The sequence below is a fragment of the Hibiscus syriacus genome, unplaced genomic scaffold (genome assembly GCF_006381635.1).
Source record: "Hibiscus syriacus cultivar Baekdansim isolate YM2019G1 unplaced genomic scaffold, ASM638163v2 tig00113722_pilon, whole genome shotgun sequence".
In the NCBI taxonomy this organism is placed as follows: Eukaryota; Viridiplantae; Streptophyta; class Magnoliopsida; order Malvales; family Malvaceae; genus Hibiscus; species Hibiscus syriacus.
The window spans coordinates 65,595-84,286 of record NW_024063469.1 but is presented as its reverse complement, the minus strand read 5'-3'; the positions used below and the strand labels follow the sequence as shown (position 1 = coordinate 84,286).

Here is an 18,692-nt window from a genome sequence, read left to right as displayed (position 1 = left end):
TTTACTAACTGTAAAAAAATTAATTTCATATATATATTAGTATATTTATTAACCCTAAAGCTAAGTCGTTAACCAATTTATACTGCACACAATCTCTACATTTAAACAATTTATCAATGACAAAGTGTTCTTTAAGGTTTCCTCATGGAAGAAAGTGCTTCATTTTGGTTGCAAAGGAAAGTTGACCCTACATTTCATAGGGCCTTACGAGGTACTAAAGAGAGTTCGACCAGTAACCTACCAGTTGGCCTTACCACTGGAGTTGTAGTGCATCCACAATGTGTTCTATGTGTCCATGCTCATAAGGTATCATTCCGATCCTTCTCATGTCATATCCCTAGAACGGGTCGAGGTGAGCCTAGACATGACCTATGAGGAAGAACCAATCAGAATCTTAACAAGAGATGTTAAGGAACTAAGGAACAAGAGGATTCATTTAGTGAAGGTGTTGTAGAGGAACCATGGTGTTGAGAAAGCGACCTGGGAAATCGATGAGGGCATGCAACTTCAGTACCCTCACCTCTTCTACTAAGGTAAATTTCGAGGATGAAATTTTATTTAGGTGAGAGTTGTAACACCCTGAATCTCGGGTTAGTAGTTTCGGGTTAACCCAAGTGAGCTTAAATAAATCCATTAGCATTGTAGGAAGTCTCGGACAAAGTTAACATTTGTTTGGGCTTGAGTTTGGCCCAATCCATGATAAAAAAAAATCAAAACTAGGATGACCAAAGGAGCAGTTTCACCATTTTTATTTTCAACGGTAATTTGGGTGATCTCACGTCTGACTCTCTTTTTCTCAACTCTTCTTTGTCTTTTCTTCTCATTTCTTCATCTTTCATTCTCTTACTCTTTCAATGCAACAAAGGTGCCACCTTTGCTAGAAAATCATTCTATTTTTGAGATTTCAAGGTAAGGAATAAAACCTCCATCTCCTAAGCTTTCATTCAAGCTCTTAATGGCAAGTTTTGGCCATGGTTAACAAATATGGGTTTAGTGGGGCTTTTAAAGTCTAAGTTTGATCAACCTGTTTTTGTGTTCTAAACTCTTCCTTAAGCTTCCCAGCAACATTAGTAATCCTTGTGTTTAGTTCTTGTCTATTGAGAAAAGTTAGAGAAAGCTCCTAGGCTAAAGGAAATGAGAAACTAGTACTTGGTTGAACTTTGGGAGTTTCCAGTAGCTTAGAAATCCAATGTGACTCACTTATAACTCAACTCTACCACATGTAGATTACTATGTTAGTTTTGTTAGGTTGCATGAGTTATGAAGTATATTCATGGTAGATTCAACATTTGGTGTTTTTCAGCATGGACCTTTTATGACCCCTACTATCAAACATAATACTCTAATAACATTTAGGGACCTCAGTAGGACGTTTGAGAGTATTGGAGAGACATTTTCATGCCTAAAAAAAGGTATTTCTAAGTACGAGTATTGGTACTAGAAGAACGGTGCCAATATTGTTCTGTATGTGTTAAAAACAAAGGGATTTTAGGCTAGCGGTATCAATGCTCCTGCAATGGGTATCGATAATGTAGGTAAGGTATCGATACAGTTCATTTAGTAGATCGCAGAGCGGTAATATGTTTGTTTCTTATTATTTTATTATTTTGAAAACTTATGAAATCTCAATATATATATTCTCTTTCAAAATCCTTGTTGTAGTTCATAAATAATTGATTATTTTTTGCGTGGACTGTTTAATGAGATTTCTCTATATTTATTATAAATATATGAATCTATTGTTGTGCAAAAAAGAGATGGAAAATAAACAGTGAAAGTAAGAGAAATGAAATACATATTAGGAATGAAATCATCTTATTTTTAAATATTTTGCATAAATAATTGTGTAAACGAATCTTCAATGGAATGATGTATCCATGTCCCATGTCCATCATGAAACAGAATGTATTAAGCCATGATTAACTGTACAATTATTTATTTCTAACCAATGAAATCCAATCTCGTAAAATTTTAGTTTATATTAAAGATATACAAACGAAGCTTGATTAGATCACAATATCAATGTAAACATAAAACTTCAAAGAGTTAACGTGGAACACATGATGAAAATTGGGGAGCAAATTGATAAAAAGTAGTAATAGAAGGATTAAAGTGCAAATTTCACTAATGTATAGGAGCTATTTTAAGTATTAAGCTAAAATTTAAAGTAAAAAACATGAGGGTTATACCAAAAGGAGAACCCTTTAAGGCGCGTCCATTATGCTCTCCAATCACCTGATCGACTTGGGACTCTGGTGTTACCATCACTGTGCACCCGTTTGCCATCTTAAACTCTTCTCCCACGCTCACCTCGACGGCGAGTGTTCGCGCGTTACATTGTATTCTTTCTCTCACTCACCCGCTCGGGCTCCCCTTACTTTCATTCATACGGTCTTATCTTACCCTCGCCCTCTGTATCTTGCTTCGAATTTTCTTCCATTAAAAATAAAACAAAGACCCTAGGCGATAACAAAAATAGTAGAAAAAACTAACTCTACTTTTGCATGGGGCATCACCGGGAAATCAAGATCCGACCAGCGCATGCTGATTTTCCCTGCTAAATGCGAGAAACCATGAGACGCGGTTGTTTACATAAACCTCAGGAACTAGAAGGAAATGATGACAATATCAGCAACAGAGACAATAAGCAGAAGGAACACGTCAGTGAAACTCCAAAAAGGAGTTGCTAAATTTTCGATTATTTTCATTTAAGTCCCTCTGCAATGGCTGCCACGTCTAATACATCGACGACTCCGGTAGACTCAGTCTCGGCTGATGAGTTAGCAGCCAAGGCCGTGCAAAAAAGGTACGAAGGGTTACTGATGGTTCGAACCAAGGCTATAAAAGGCAAAGGAGCATGGTATTGGGCACATCTCGAACCCATGCTCGTTCGTAACGCCGATACCGGACTCCCCAAAGCTGTAAAACTCCGATGCTCTTTGTGCGACGCCGTTTTCTCAGCGTCCAATCCTTCAAGAACAGCTTCGGAACATCTAAAGAGGGGAACATGTCCCAACTTTAACGCTTTTGCTAAACCCATTTCTTCTGTTTCTCCATCTCCGACAACGGTTGCAGCTGGAACCGCTACTCAAACTAATAGAAAACGAAGTTCTTCTTCGGTCACGATAACTGCCACTGGCCAGGTTCTTGTCGCATCCGGTTCGGGTTGCTCTTATCAGGCTACTCCGTTGGCTATTGTTGATCCTCCAAGATCATTTGGGGAGTTAGCTTGCTCGCCGTCGCCTGGGGCAGTTATGACGGCGAGTGATGGGAGTTTGGCGCCACAAAATCAACATCATTTGGTTTTATCTGGAGGTAAAGAGGATTTAGGTGCTTTGGCTATGTTGGAAGATAGTGTAAAGAAGCTAAAAACCCCCAAAACATCACCTGGGCCAACTTTAAGCAAATCCCAGATTGAGTGTGCTGTTGATTTGTTAGCTGACTGGATTTATGAGTGTTGTGGGTCAGTTTCATTTTCGAGTCTTGAACATCCAAAGTTCAGAGCTTTTCTTAATCAGGTCGGGTTGCCGCCAGTTTCAAGCAGGGAGCTTGCTGGGAGTAGATTGGATGTTAAGTATGAGGAAGTGAAAGCAGAATCCGTGGCCAGGATTAGAGATGCTATGTTCTTCCAGCTTTCATCTGATGGGTGGAAAGTTAGGAGCTTTGCTAGTGGCGACAGGAGCTTGGTGAACTTGGCTGTGAATTTGCCTAATGGGACTAGTTTGTATAGAAGTGCAGCTTTTGTTAGTGGTTTTGTCCCTTCAAAATATGCAGAGGAGGTGCTGTGGGAAACGGTGACTGGAATTTGCGGGAATGCCGTGCAGCAATGTGCAGGGATTGTTGCTGATAAGTTCAAGGCTAAAGCATTGAGGAATTTGGAGAATCAGCACCATTGGATGGTTAACCTTTGTTGTCAGTTTCAGGGTTTTAATAGTTTGATTAAGGACTTTAACAAGGACCTTCCTTTGTTCAAGACAGTGACTGATAACGCCTTGAAGCTTGCAAATTTCATAAATATCACACCTCAAATTCGAATTACCTTTGAAAAGTATCTGTTGCACGAGTGTGGGAGTACCGAGTTCTTGAGGGTACCTTTGCGTGATCACGAGAGCTTGAATTTTGGACTTGTTTATACAATGATTGAAGATGTACTGAACTCTGCTCGGGCACTTCAGTTGGTTTTGCTTGATGAAACATATAAAACGGTATCCATGGAAGATCCAGTCGCCAGAGAAGTTGCTGAAATGATTCGAGATATGGGGTTTTGGAATGATTTAGAGGCAGTGCATTCATTGGTTAAATTGATCAAGGAAATGGTACAAGAGATTGAGACTGAAAGACCATTAGTTGGGCAATGTCTGCCGCTTTGGGAGGATCTCAGAACCAAGGTGAAGGATTGGTGTTCGAAATTTCACATTGCAGAAGGTCCAGTTGAGAAACTGATTGAAAGACGGTTCAAGAAGAACTACCACCCGGCTTGGGCTGCTGCATATATACTTGATCCACTTTATTTGATTAAAGACATGAGTGGGAAGTACCTTCCCCCTTTCAAATGCTTGACAGTTGAGCAAGAAAAGGATGTCGATAAGCTGATAACCAGGCTTGTATCAAGGGAGGAGGCTCATATTGCTCTTATGGAACTTATGAAATGGAGAACAGAAGGGCTCGATCCGGTATATGCTCGAGCTGTGCAGATGAAGGAAAGAGATCCCATCACTGGGAAGATGAAAACTGCTAATCCTCAAAGCAGTAGGCTTGTTTGGGAAACTTATCTTACCGAGTTAAAGTCCCTAGGGAAAGTTGCAGTTAGGCTTATTTTCCTCCATGCAACCTCGTGCGGATTCAAATGCAACGGGTCTTTGTTAAGATGGATAGGTGCTCATGGACATTCAAGAGTAGGCATGGAGAGGGCTCAAAAGTTGTTATTCATCACAGCGCACTCCAAGCTCAACCGGAGGGTTTTTTCCAGTGAGGAAGACAAGGATGCAGAGCTTTTCACATTGGCAAACGGTGAGGATGATGTGCTAAACGAGGTTCTTGTGGAAACATCCTTAGTGTAACGTTTTTCCTTTCTCCCATTTCTTTATATATTTGAAGAAAAAAAATGAATTCTTTGGGGATTTTCGATTTGCAGAGAACTCTTCTTGTGTGTAAATATATATAGATGCCTGCATGAATGGAAGTTACGAAACATGAAGAGCATTGTAACTTTTTTTCGTCTAGCATTATTTTTATAAAAAATAATACATCTATAAAGGGGAAGCTTTATGATTTCTCTTCTCGTTTTATGAACATATCTTGACTGTATATTCTTTCGAGGTTTACAAACAAGCCATTCTTTTAACATAAAACACTTATGCACAGGAGACCTGCCTCTTGACTAATATTGAAGTTATTTAATCTGGTTTGGCTTGTATGATACCTTCTATGTGTTTTTTGGTTTATGGAACTCGCAATATAGATTTGGGTTCTTAAGAATCCGAAAAAAGCAGTTTCATTTGCGGTCCAAATCCGACATTTTATGAAGCATTTAATCCTGCAAGACAGTTACCTTTCTGTCTGAAAAAGTTTGTCATATTGTTTCTATTTAGATCTTAAGATGCAGCTGGTCCCTAGATTTCAATATTGTTTCAAGTTTGGAGTTTGGATCCCTTGCATCAACTGTCTTATAGCTTTCAAACATGTTCAATTTGTACATATATATACTCATCTACAGGGTCTTTCTGCAAATTGAACTTGGTTCCAAGTTCGGGCTTGTTTTCGGTCAAAACCGGTAATTGTCTGGACCATGATACCAAAACTGGACAAGATCTCTGCTTTCTGTGTATGCACACGAGTTTAGGTTTTGTGACTTGTGATGCAATCAATCATTTCAACAGGTTGAAAACCGAAACCAGGTCCTAAGTATAATCACCGTTTCTCTGAAATTAGTTGGTTAAAGTACATTCTTATCAGAAACTTGGTGTTGAACTATCAAGACGTGTTCAACCAATTATTGTAAGTTGAACAATGAACTTAACATACAATTGTGGTGGATGTCTTTTATTTGTTGGCAGGAGCATAGGAGAAAGATATTGTGGGACTGGAAAGACCACCATAAGATGGTTGGCCGTTAGCATTGTAGGACCATGATTGCAGAGGAATTTGGCACAAGAATCCAAAGGAAGTGAAAGTTTTCGTCAAGGTGGTGTGTCGTTTTGCAATTGTTCCTCGAGCCAGTCGGGTGGATGACGAACCGAATTTCGGTACGTGGGCCAGCGACCTCGGAAGGGCCCTGAGACAAAGGCCTTTCTAGCTGGAGGAGCACTTGTACAAGTCCCATGTCCTTTTTTTTGTGTCATTGGGAGATCGGAACCCCACCATGAAAGAAGTGCAAGTCATTTTCCAAGCTTTGGTTTTGTGTGTAGGAGAAAGATCAGGTTTTTGCCATCAAATCAATGAATATGCATATACATATACGTACATGTATACGTACACATACACGTAAAAACTTTATAAAAGATGAACAAAAATATAGATAAAGAGGAGTAATTTTTGTTGGTATTTTTACCAGGCAGAAGTCATTGGGGTCTTGTCTTTGTAATAAATTAAGATTGAAGTGGAAAGACAGAATTTCCTGTCGGCTAAGACTTATTGTTAATGTTGACTGCTCACCAACCTCAGCCAACCACTAAGCTTGTTTTTTTCCTTCTGTCTCTGCCAATAGTAGGGGATGCTTCCATTTATTGGTAATGCTTGCGAGTTGCGATCGAGCAACGTGAACGCCGGTAAATATTGTAAAATAAAGGGCGCGTTTTCCATGCGTAAGTCAAATGTGAATTTGTATTGTCATGGACCACTATAAAAATTATACCATTTTATTACCATAAAAATATATACAACGTGGGATACTAGCATTCTTTTCTTACCTATTAAGTGTAAAATAATTATTTAATTCTGTGAGCAGGCAACACAGCTTGCAAACTAATTGAAGACTACTTTATTTATAAATCATATATTAATAATTATATAAATAATTTTAATTTTTAATAAAGAAATTATAAATACTGAAAATAAAAAAAATTAAAATTAGTTGATTAGTCTTATTAATTTTCTCTAATTAACTATTCTAACTTTACAAATTTACTACGTGAATCAAGTGATTTTAGTGATTAAAGGATTTTTTTTCTTTTGGGTTCGAGCATCGTGTATGTTCGGAGTATGAATGTTTATTATCAAATGATTGAGTGCATACTAATATATTATATTTACAAATTTATAAAAAAATAACTTTACAGATTTATTTATATTTATTCAAACCTTCAATGTGTTCATTTTACTTTAGATAAAATTTCATTTGTGTATAAAAATCCGATATTTCACTCTCCTTTTTTACAGTTTTCATTTAGTTTCTCTTCATTTTGTATCTAATTCTAATAAAATATCTTATAATTATTCAAATGAGTGTGTATCTTTTATTGAAACAATCCTTTCAATTGATGCAATATTGTGTTGGATGTTTTATCACAATAATATTTTATTACGAAACTTCAACTTTAAAATCAAATATATATTTTTAGAATTTATACAAATAATAAAAATCAAGTCTTCTTTAAAAGTAATATATATAAGTATATTTAAATTTAAATAATGTTATATTACTACAAAACCCCAAAAATATTGTATTTAGAAAGAATCATTGTGCTTTAATGAAATTATTATTACAAATAGGCAAAAAATTATTCGGTTGTGTTACGCATAAGTAGGAGGTTCAGTTATCGAGGCACGTGTTTCAATCATGTAGGAGGTTAATAATATGGAAAATAATTTAAAATTAACAAATTATTATCTGGAAAAATTAATTCAGCTAAAAATAAAATTCCTTAGCATTCCATTAAAATTTTGATAGACAAGTGATAAAAATATTATATATAAAATCATTATTTAATATATTAATAATATTTTTTTATTTTAAAAAATGGTTTATCATTATGTATTTAAGTATTAATTAATAATGTATTATAATAAGTTGAAACCGTTTGTAGAGAGAAAAATATAATTACTAATGCCGAATAGTAATTAAAAAGTATTTATAAGAAGAAGAAAAATATAAGATAAGGGAGAATTCAGACAACATGAAAACTAAAAATTGCTTTTGTTTGGTCATTGTCACGTGGCCATCTAAGCGTGTTGGGATGATTGATTCCACGGGCATTGCATCTTATTGGTCAATGTCCGTACACTCTTGACATCATTAATTATTTTCTAGAATTATTTTAAAAATAAAATATTCGTATATAATAATGAATATTGTTACGTGTTGAAAATTATATGATATTGTTTTTTATCATCTAGAATTAAATGGCAAAGCCAAAAGCAGAAGAGACTCGTCATTCTGTCTCTAACGTTTGACACCGAAGCATATGATCGGGTAAGTTTCATGAGGACAATAATTTTACAAATTTTGCATCAAACATAAAACTTAGAAAAATCCTAGGAAAATTAATGCAAGGATCGAGCTTTGATATTAGATTGATTAGGTTCGTTTTAAGGGGTCATTTAAAATTACATATATAAAGAGAGAACTTTAAAACATGTACAATAAAAATGCAAACATTAAGGACAATACATGTTCATAAGATATAGTAGGGATAAAAGTGAGAAAGCATGGAATCAACAAAAACAAAAGAAAATGAATTGAATAGTAATGTTAAAATATTTTATGGTTTTCGAATATTAAAATCATGATCTGATTTTCTCATAAGCAGAATGGGTTAATGCTTCACTTATGTTTCAGGTTTTCAAGATTCAGTAGTTATTTGCCATCAATTAAACAACATTTATACAGGCGATTTTCTTGGTGGCTTCCTCGTGCTCATCAATGACAACACACGACCCAGAATGATGAATACTCTGACGCTTATGACAAGAAATTCTGGACAGGCATGGGCTATTACTAAAGTCCAGATTGGGTAGAGGCATATTTCCATTTGAGTGTTAAAAAAATGGGTATGTATGAATGAAATGGCACCACATATCTATGATTACAAATCTAATTCATTCCCAAGTTCTCATTTATATCTGTAGATCATCCAAAGACAGTTCATGTGCTGTCAGCAGCTTCATTTTCTGCATATAATCACAAAGTACAAATTTAGTGGACCAAAAATTATCTGCCAAGTAGAAATGAGAAAATTTTTGTGTTGGAGATTCGATACCGTGATAAACTGTGGAGGATCATCAAGACTTGTTGACCCTAAAATAACTTCTCTATTCAACTTTCCCGTAAGCTTGTGGCAGACTCTTAGCTGTACATTAAGGGCATTTTAGGAGAAAATAAAAGTATCAGAAATGCCCATCATTTTAGCAATATAACCTCGTGGTCTTGAAGAAGAACATAATTTCTCCATACCTCAGATCTTGTAGCTCCGCCTACTATAAACACAAAAATGCGTTTGCCAAACTTCTTGAAATCACTCGATGCGTGTCTTAGAATTGAATCGCTGAGATAAGGTAGGAAAGCAAACATTAAAATGCAAATCACATAGAAATAGAAACAGCATCAAGGATAAGAAACTAGGGTGGCATTGTGATGGCATAAGACAGTCATACATCACAGTTGCTTGACAGAGCAGTGGGGGTGGGGGTGGATGATAATGACTATATAAAGGTAATTGATGTGATCAAGACCTTGAATACCCATCATCTGAGCTGCGAGGCCGAGCCCATGTAGGTGTCCTCCTCGATCTCATGGAATGAGCAACTGGAGCTTCATGTATGGGTGAAGCTTGAGATGTGCCATGGAAAGATGGACTAGGATCATTCATGCAAGGATAATCATCTTTTGATAGTTCTCCTTTGCCAAGTTTTTCAACAAGCTCCTGAAAACGGAAAACAAATTCATGTGTTACCAGCGATTCTGCCATGAACTCTTAAAATGTTAGATGAACCATTGCAAGATTATCTTTTACTTTTGTTTTAGATAAGTGGTAGAAAAATGTAGCCAGTAGGAATCAATTATATAAAAAAGACAATTGCAAACTACTCTCATTGAAAGAATTAGACACACATGAAATATAGTGCACCTCTGTAAATAAATCTATTGAGTTGAGATGTATTAATAAATTAATTAATGCATTTTGGACACAGTAATACATTGGAAAAGCATGCTGCAGAGTTTCTTTCTCACCTCTATTATAGGGTAAAAGCGTGATAATTGCCATGTTTCTTGCCCACTGCTGAGGTCTTTCCTAGTTGCATGCTTCTTCTGGCAATTCACAAGCAAAGAAGCACAAAAGAAGAAAACATATTTATAAGTAAATAGCAACAACAGATCAACCACCATACGCAGAGATTGAACTAGTAGAAATTACCTTATGCATATCAAATTTCAAAGAAAAAGCACCTGCAGAACTCTTTTTGGCATCTGATGGTGGCGCAAGCAATCTCATATTATTCACAGCAGTCATGTCCTCTGGTGGTAATTTTGCTAACTGACAAAATGTTAAAAGCATTAGAATGGAGAAATATAATTAGCAATCAGTTAACTGATTGTCCTCAAATCCTTCCTATGTTTGGTAGGGGAAGGGAAAGAGGGGATGGGGGCTGGGGAGAATGATGGAAAATAGAGGAAAGGAAAATGCTAGGAGTGAAGTTACAAATAAAATTGTTAATTTAAGTAGAATGAGTATATCTTCTTTCACTTTTGGAAGAGTTGAATTTGAAGGGAAGGAAAAGATGCAAATCCACTCGGTACTTCCCCACTACCTATTTCCTTCGTAAAAAAACAAAAACAAAGAAAATGACAGAAAAAGGGAGTAGCTTTTCCTTTCATCCTCTTGCATTCCTTCTTTCCTTCCAAACACTGTTAGAAAAGGGTGTTCTTGAAGGAGTAAGGAGGGAAGGGAGGGAATGAAACAGAAAGAATGAAATAGAGGGAAAAAACCTTCATCAAATTGAGACCCTTTTCGCCCTCAAACTTCTCAGGGTAAATGACTGCAAGAATCATCAATAAGCGCAACTTATTTTCACGAGATGCTGCCTGCAAAAAGTGATTTTTTAACTTATGTTGACAAAGTAGAATACACCATTTACACTGGTAAAAGTTCTTACCTCATTTGTAGAAAGAAATTTAATTACATCTTTCATTCCAGTATCACCAAAAGCAAGGTCTTGCTCCAGTTGCCCAAGTTCTCGAAGCCCTTGATCCCTGATGATTAGGTTGATTTTTCCAGCAATCTGCAAATATAAAACCAACTTGCATGAAGCCATGGATCTTACAATGTATCTTTGATTATAAGGTACATTTTCTTTCAGTTACATCATACATCTAAAATTTGGTTAGGAAACAAGAAGTTTGAAGCTTCAAACATTCATCCAAATATCTAAATTGTTTGTTTCACTTACAAAGGCCTTAAAGAAAATGGGATATCGACTACGGAAATAAAGCATAAAAGAAAAAGAGATGCTAAAGAGCTAAACCAATTACCAGAAAGTAGTATTGAGAAATTCAAATGAATGACTAACAAAGAATCTAATCGTTCAAAGAGCTTAAAGAAGGTAGGAAACGAAAGGCTGGGAACAAAGATATTTAGTTTCTCTTGGTAAACCGGTGTAGGAATCACGGGCAAAAAATTCCATACCTTAGGAAAGACAAAAAACTAACCTCAACATGAAGAGAGAGCTTGTCAATTTGTTCACTGTATTGGGGCAAAGCTTGAACCATTTTTTGTAATTCCCTTGTTGAAAGTTCACTGCCTTCTCTATAAAGATGTTTGAATTTCATGGTGAGACAAGTGTCATGACATAGCTACAATTTCCAAATAAATTCAATAATAACAAAATGTTATAGCTGCATCATGTATAGATATTTAACTCAATTTTTCATCTGTTGGATTACATGATGAGAATTATTCAAAAGGTGAAAGGTGAGACAACAGCATCCCTAGAATAAAACAAAGTAAAAACAACATTTACACAAACCTTGAACCATGTTGAAGCTGTGCAGCTTTATTTTTTGATATGAAATTAGTCATCTTCTCATGCAGCCTTTCACTAGCCTGAGAATAAACCAAGGGTCAATCAGCATTTAACACTAGACAGTGGAAAAATGGTTCATACATGGATGCATTCAGTTTTGTACAAGTTTTTCCTTACACACGGCACTCAAGATCCCATATGCCTTAGCAGTTTGATGTTTTTTTTCTTTTGAAAAATCAATATGGCACATCTTAAAAGAATGCAATATGGTTATGTGAGGGAATTGAAAAATCAAATAAATATAGGTAGTGTAAAGGCACAAAAGCAGCATACATACATCTGCAATATGTGCATGGCGAAGCTCAAGCCATATTGGATCATGCTCCTCCAAAAGAACCTCTTTCTTCTCGGGAGGGCCTCCTGTTTTGCTTGGAACCTGAACAGTACACACGCTTGATATACAGAGACCTAAAGAAATTTCCCAGAGAACTTAGGAACACACACTGTGAATCTGATGGAACATACCTCATGCACATATTTATTCCCCTCCATATTCAATAAATCATGGCACATGGCATCATAAGTCCACTCATGTATGACAGGAGCAATCTAGATATGAAAAAAACCATTTCTTATAAGCAAATTGAAAAGGTATAAATGCAGATCTCATTACCTTGTAACCAATATTAATATGAAAACCTGATCTATAGATCTATCAAGGATGAGCAACTCGCATGTTTCCTTCTGAGGGAAGTTGGGAATCGATTTGTATTTCACAAGACAATTCCAGATTCCAGCTGCAAGCTTGGTGGGAATTAGATCACGAAAAGTAGTCATTGTCATTGGATCGAGAGACTTGGCAGCCCGATATCGAACAAAAGGAAACTCCTGATAAATAAACATGTCTTAGAAAATGCTCCAAATGTTTTAGAATCAAGATCAAAAAACGCAGCATATACCCTTAATGAAGCAAAAACTGTAGCAATGCGGGTAGCCATCACATTCAAACAAGCATCACCCTTGCGAGTATTTTCCTCATCACCAAAAAGGTTCTCTAGAGCCTTCCCATTATCAGTTATGAAGCCCTTTAGTTAAGAAAATGAATGTTAGCTTGATAACCTGACAACTTTAACATCAATTAAGAAAAACTAGCTAGAAGATGTTTGTTCATATAAGCCCAACCTGGTAATTATAAATATAAATATACAAGCTTCATCCTATGAAAACAAAAGACGTCGCTTAAAAGTCAAGGTTAAAGTATTAGAAACCATATCCTTCCCAAGATATAGCATGTCAGTGTTAATAAAAGTATCTGACTAAGTCTTTCAAACTTAAAAACAAGGCTTATAATATCCATTTTTAACCAAAATTTGCATCTCAAAATGTAACCTTGATGTTTTTCTGTGAGTTCCAAGCAAACCTAAATTAAATGATCCTCAAAATGCTGTGAAGGCATCAATTAGCCCATTATATATGCTTTTTTATTTGAAAAAAGCGGTTAACAACCACTTTTTTAATTTGAATTTATGCAACTTTAATTTTGACTTATCTGTAGCTTTTGTAAGGTATTCAACTTAGTGACCAAAGAAAATACCTGGCTGTCTATTGCAAAGTACTCCAAGTTCATCTGCATATGCCAGCAGAAAAAACAATGAGCACAAACAGCCAGCTCAATGATCAATTGAAGGAAAAAGGAAGACAAAACAATGTGACTAGTTGCACAATCATTGCTTCATGCAACGATCAATCTGAAGAACAAAAACTTAACCTCACTCAATGCACCTATGCGAGGCAAGACACTTGAATCCTTCTTGATATGTGCAACCAGTTCTCTTGGCATAGGTGAACTGAAGTAAACAAATGCCCTTTTTCCAAATACCAAATAGAAGAAATATATATATATCAGAATCAATAATATACTCAGAATTCAGGATACATAACCACACATGTAAGGAAAAATAATGAGTAAAAGTCTTGCACATACTTCTTATATAAGGGTGTCCTTCCAGACATGTCTGACAATAACATAACAACACTGCAAAAGTAAATAAGTGCATAAATAAGGGTGAGGAGAAAATATACGTCAAGAGAAATAGCATAATGGCATATGTCATATAAGACTCACATAAATGGTTCTTTAAAATTGATCAACAGAACCACATCTTGTGCAAAAATATGTATTAATGCAAGCATCACTAAAAGGGAAATTCTTTAATTAGAAAATACAGACAGATTTGTTTCTGATATCAGAAATATGACATGAAGTCATCTAAGATATATGTAGTGAAAACTATGAAAGTCAAATAATTATTATTATTTTAGGAAATATATTAGTTTATTATTATTAGGATAAGTTTTTTTATTATTTTATTATGAGAATTACTAGGAGCACATTTATTATTAATAGGAGATCCTATTTATTAGTATTACATGTTCTTAGAAGCCCTTCCTTAGTAGGATCGATTGTTTAGTAGGTCTTCTATTCAAACAAGGTATGTAACCTCTATTTAAAGAGGCTGATTTGCATCAATAAAATTTAAATCAGTATTTTATCAAACACCCTAAAGATCTTGATCTCTCTTCTAACGACTCCCAAAGGTTTCGGTGTCCCTTTGACAAGCCAAACTATCACCATAAGTTGTCCCCAGAATAAAGGGAAGGTCATTACTTCAAAGAGTTCCTATTAATCGCTCGGTGACTCAATCCATTAGTAAGGTCCATAACATTGAAGTAACAAGAATAACAATAGGGAGGGAAATGGACTAAAAAGTAACCAGCTACATAAATAAAACCCAAGCCCAAGGGGGAAGGGGGGGAGACACCTTGTCGCGAATAAAGGCTTAACCATTGAAACTCAGTAAAGGGAAGATACATTACTTCTCTTTGGTTGGTTGAATGAAGTATATAGCATCCATCGATGGCAACGGCTGCCTACGTCTGTATATGTCTTCTACCACTGCACAAGAAGTACAGAATCATTAAACTAGAAGGACAAAATTGATCCAACAAATTTTAAGATTCCAAGCTTGTAATGATCTAGTTCTATAGCCAGTTAGACCAATTGTCATGCAACCATGCAGAGGACCAAAAAAAACGTAGCTTACATGAAACACCTTCCGATGTAATGTCAGCCATCTTGCAAGAGTAAGACATTATCTTAACTGTAACTTTGTCCATGATTAGCACCTGCTTATAACAGATTGGAAATCAAGAGAAATAAGAATGGCATTTCTAGTAACAAGTAAACAATAGGAACAAAGCAAAATCAAGCCAATAAATGGCCAAAAAGAATCACAACAAGATTAGCATACCTTCCAAGTAGATTTTGAATCCTTCACTTTTGCAGAACGAAGCATTTCATACAATAATCCTTTACATACATCAAATATACAAAAAAATGAAATCAGTCAAAACACCAAAAATTAATCAGCAACAAGATCCCCTAAAAGGATGCAAAGGAACAGAAAACGCTAGACAAAGCCTAGGCAGAAAACTTAGGTTCCTCTTCCTCAATAAAAGCACTTGGCTAGGGACAGTGACATTTCTAAGTTCAGGCATCTCCCCTTGACTATACTGGTGAAACATCCCAAAAGTTCTACAAAGTGCAAAAATTGAAAATGCTTTTAACTTCTCATTCCTATTATGCATATAATTCCATAGCGGAATACTCTTATACAAAATAATCAATAATAGGTCACGCAAAAAGTCTCTCTTCAAGTCATCAGAAACATCATTCTTAAAATAGTTCTCAGCAACAAAAAAATAATATGAAAATGTATATAATGCCAGCATATAGCGCAGACAGCACTAAATGTTTGGCTTTTAGTTAGCATTGTTAGATGTTGAAGTCATTCTCAACCGGCATTTTTTCAGTATTTTGTACATCAAAATACGGAAATGAAAAAAAAGCTCCCCAGATTAGTTATGAAAAGATCACGATGTCATTTTTCTTTTTCCAATTTTTCCTTATTTTGATGTAAATTTTAATCAAAATATGAGGGCTTCTTAAGAAGCAAAAATTTTCAGTCAAATCTGAAAAACGTTAGTTGTGGAACTAGTCCTTGAGAATCAACTTAACAGACGAACTAATTCCGAAAAACATTTAGTTGAAATTTTATGACCAAGTCAAATCATTACTAACGATTGTCAACCAGATAGATTTAGCAAAATGATTACAGAATATTGATGTTTGAGCTTTAAACTGGATTGACAAATAAACTTCAAACAAAGAGACATAAGAAGAACTTACTTTCTCGGGTGATTTGCCTGAAATTCTTGTAGTCACCAGCGCTGGAGGAAGAGTCCGAATCTGAATACGACATCGTTTCTGAAATCTCCGATGAGCCGATCCAGTAAAATGGAGAGCCGGAGAGAAAGAGATCGTGGAGTAATCAGGGGAGAAAAGGTGAAGGTAAACGAAGAGGGGAAAGAAATGGGGACTTCAGTTTTTTTCCTTTTGGCAATTAGAAGTTAATTATTAAACATATTAAAAAGAGGAGCCATCCTATTTAGGTTAAACTATTGAAATTGTCACTTCTATTTTATAATTGTTAACTTTTTGTCATCAAATTTAATAGGGTAAATTACAAATTTGGTAACTTTACTTTACTTGATATCCTATTTCACTCACTAAACTTTAAATTTTTTTCAATTTTCTCAATAAACTTAATATATTGGGTTTTTTGGTCACTCAGTCGTTTTCTCACTAACGGTGTTATAAATGAGCTTTTATATAGATATAAAAAAACGTCGCTTTGGTGAAAATTTTACTTTCTTTAAAATGACATCGTTTTAACGTCGTTAACTATTTAACGACAAATTAACAAAAAAACTCAATTTATTAAGTTCAGTAAGGAAATTGAAAACTTTATAATGTTTAGTTAACTATTTAAAGTACTGTTGTAGTTACTTACCTTATCTATTTATAACATTTTTATCACTTATATTATTAATTTATAACGATTTGATCTCTAAAACGTTAAATGTGGTTAGTAAAATAGTTCATTTTTAATTTGATCAATGAATTTTATATAAAATATTTATTTGTAGAATAAAATTTAGATAAAATAGAAACTTGATTCCTAAACTTGAGATAAAATATTAATTTGATCTTTAAAATTTGGACAAAATATGAATTTAACCCATGAATTCGATCAAAATCTCTCCTTGTCTGTCACTGCAACCACTATCAACCATCATCGTTGACGATCATTGGATCCTAAAATTTTTAGTCTACTTTTTTCTACCTTTTAAATATGAATATAATATATATTTCATTGAAAAATACTTTAACTCTGCAACTCTAATATGAAACCTTATACCAGGTTGTTTTACCAGCCAAGAACAAAACTTGTATGTTCCCTACACCAGATGTTGAACAAACAATCATAGTTCGTAAACATATCCGGCCACTTTTTGCTTCATGTTGTTAAGTGAATCTATATCTGATTTCTTTAATTAATTTGTATTGGCTGAACATGATACATCAACGTAGATTACAAACAAATCATTGATCAAACACTTACAGTGAGTCTCGTTCCTCCCCAATCAGAGATGCTTATGTTATCACTGGAAATTTAGGCGACGCGTACGGATGCCCCCATCAGTTGTTTTCAATACCAACAGCTTATAAATTGGCTCTAGCAGATACAATATTCCGTATACAAGTCAATTATGGGAATACTTCCCTTCTCTGCATAATCAATATTAATTGAATGGCACGAATCTACTGAACTTGATGATACATAAATTGTTATTTTCTTTAAAGTTTCGGATTCGAGTACTATAGATGTCAGGGATGTGAATGTTCAATATCAAATAGTTGAGAATTATGTTTGAACATATAACAGCAATTTTCCGCTGAACAAGCATGTGTGAGGGTTCAACAACAGCAATTCTCCGCTGCTGAACGTGCTCATGGTTGGGTAAAATCTCCTTGACACAAGATGATTCTATTTTCGTATTACAAATTCTTCCCCCGATTGTCTATCAACGTGTTTGATCCATCGCCTTTGGCTTTTTCCTGAACCTGAATTTCCTCCGCCGGTGGCTACATGAGCAATATCCAAGCCATTCCCTACCGGAAGAAACACGGAGCGGACGAGCCGTCGTGAGCCATCTACGATAACACTTCTCCATTTGAAACTCGAAGCAGCTTTGGTATTAGCATTCTTGCATACCAGAACTGCCCCTCGGTTACTCAGTTTCGCCACCCTTAATACCCTGGAAAAGTCCTTTCGTCGGCTATCCGCCACCATGAAATCTATGCCGTTTAATCTATCCACTACTTCCTCAGATTCTCCGACGATGACCTCCGGTCGTGACACACCGGCTTCTTCTAGGGCCTCGACGTATGCTAATCTTGATCGTTCATCGGGAACCATGCATACATGTCTTCCGTTTGTATGGCTGCTAGCAACCGCCAGGCCGACGCTTGTTGCGGTGGCGCCACCTTGTGACCATGTCTCCACGATGAATCTCGCGTTCCAGCCTGCCGCCATGGCCGAAACAAGCTCTGCTACACCGGACTCGTGATGAAGTTCACACTACAAACACAAAAAAGAGAAATCCATCAGCAATCAAATGAAGTGAACATCAAGGCATCAGAATTTAGAAGGTTGATTGTCATGCTTACAGATTTAACAGTATCAAGATAAGCCTTGGATGCCGTCTCCGGAGACCAAACTAGCTTCATTTCTTCCTTCAATTACCTGGGGTTTATGATCACTTTCGAG

The 18,692-nt window shown here is 35.7% G+C and overlaps 3 protein-coding genes and 1 long non-coding RNA gene across 5 annotated transcripts; 2 read left to right on the top strand and 2 right to left on the bottom strand.

Annotated features, from left to right (window-relative positions):
- The first annotated feature begins 1,074 nt into the window (after positions 1-1,074).
- LOC120187167 lies at positions 1,075-10,710 on the top strand. Its single transcript, XR_005522260.1, has 3 exons — positions 1,075-1,086; positions 1,536-1,540; positions 10,593-10,710. It is a non-coding gene; the product is annotated as an uncharacterized LOC120187167 (long non-coding RNA).
- LOC120187161 lies at positions 2,387-6,551 on the top strand. Of its 2 annotated transcripts, XM_039190942.1 has the most exons (2): positions 2,388-5,010; positions 6,057-6,551. In XM_039190942.1, exons 1-2 carry the CDS (start codon positions 2,724-2,726, stop codon positions 6,062-6,064), a joined length of 2,295 nt encoding a protein of 764 aa, XP_039046873.1. In that variant the 5' UTR covers positions 2,388-2,723; the 3' UTR covers positions 6,065-6,551. The 2 variants fall into 2 exon arrangements, with proteins under 2 accessions (XP_039046872.1, XP_039046873.1); XM_039190941.1 differs by lacking the exon at positions 6,057-6,551 and having other exon boundaries at positions 2,387-5,796.
- Positions 8,764-16,391, bottom strand: LOC120187162 (SNARE-interacting protein KEULE-like). Its single transcript, XM_039190943.1, has 21 exons — positions 16,208-16,391; positions 15,270-15,328; positions 15,063-15,144; positions 14,836-14,914; positions 13,943-13,993; positions 13,727-13,823; positions 13,553-13,585; positions 12,918-13,043; positions 12,658-12,846; positions 12,484-12,567; positions 12,296-12,394; positions 11,962-12,038; positions 11,645-11,741; positions 11,092-11,217; positions 10,925-11,020; positions 10,353-10,472; positions 10,169-10,246; positions 9,670-9,860; positions 9,392-9,482; positions 9,198-9,287; positions 8,764-9,108 (listed from the first exon to the last, which is right to left on the bottom strand). The coding sequence occupies exons 1-21, from the start codon at positions 16,278-16,280 to the stop codon at positions 9,055-9,057; spliced, it is 1,992 nt and encodes a 663-aa protein (XP_039046874.1). The 5' UTR covers positions 16,281-16,391; the 3' UTR covers positions 8,764-9,054.
- A 1,503-nt stretch (positions 16,392-17,894) lies between these two features.
- LOC120187164 lies at positions 17,895-18,692 on the bottom strand. Its single transcript, XM_039190945.1, has 2 exons — positions 18,593-18,692; positions 17,895-18,503 (listed from the first exon to the last, which is right to left on the bottom strand). Exons 1-2 carry the CDS (start codon positions 18,650-18,652, stop codon positions 17,910-17,912), a joined length of 654 nt encoding a protein of 217 aa, XP_039046876.1. The 5' UTR covers positions 18,653-18,692; the 3' UTR covers positions 17,895-17,909.

What these genes read in the sequence shown, in the direction of transcription:
- LOC120187162 (XM_039190943.1), bottom strand. Translation starts at nt 16,280, where the DNA reads ATGTCGTATTCAGATTCGGACTCTTCCTCCAGCGCTGGTGACTACAAG. An exon ending in CAGGCAAATCACCCGAGAAA is followed by an intron (nt 15,329 to 16,207) that starts GTAAGTTCTTCT and finishes ATGTATGTAAAG; the next exon opens with GATTATTGTATGAAATGCTT. An exon ending in CAGTTTTTGCTTCATTAAGG is followed by an intron (nt 12,847 to 12,917) that starts GTATATGCTGCG and finishes TTTATTTATCAG; the next exon opens with GAGTTTCCTTTTGTTCGATA.
- LOC120187164 (XM_039190945.1), bottom strand. Translation starts at nt 18,652, where the DNA reads ATGAAGCTAGTTTGGTCTCCGGAGACGGCATCCAAGGCTTATCTTGAT. An exon ending in ATCTTGATACTGTTAAATCT is followed by an intron (nt 18,504 to 18,592) that starts GTAAGCATGACA and finishes TTGTGTTTGTAG; the next exon opens with TGTGAACTTCATCACGAGTC.
- LOC120187161 (XM_039190941.1), top strand. Translation starts at nt 2,724, where the DNA reads ATGGCTGCCACGTCTAATACATCGACGACTCCGGTAGACTCAGTCTCG.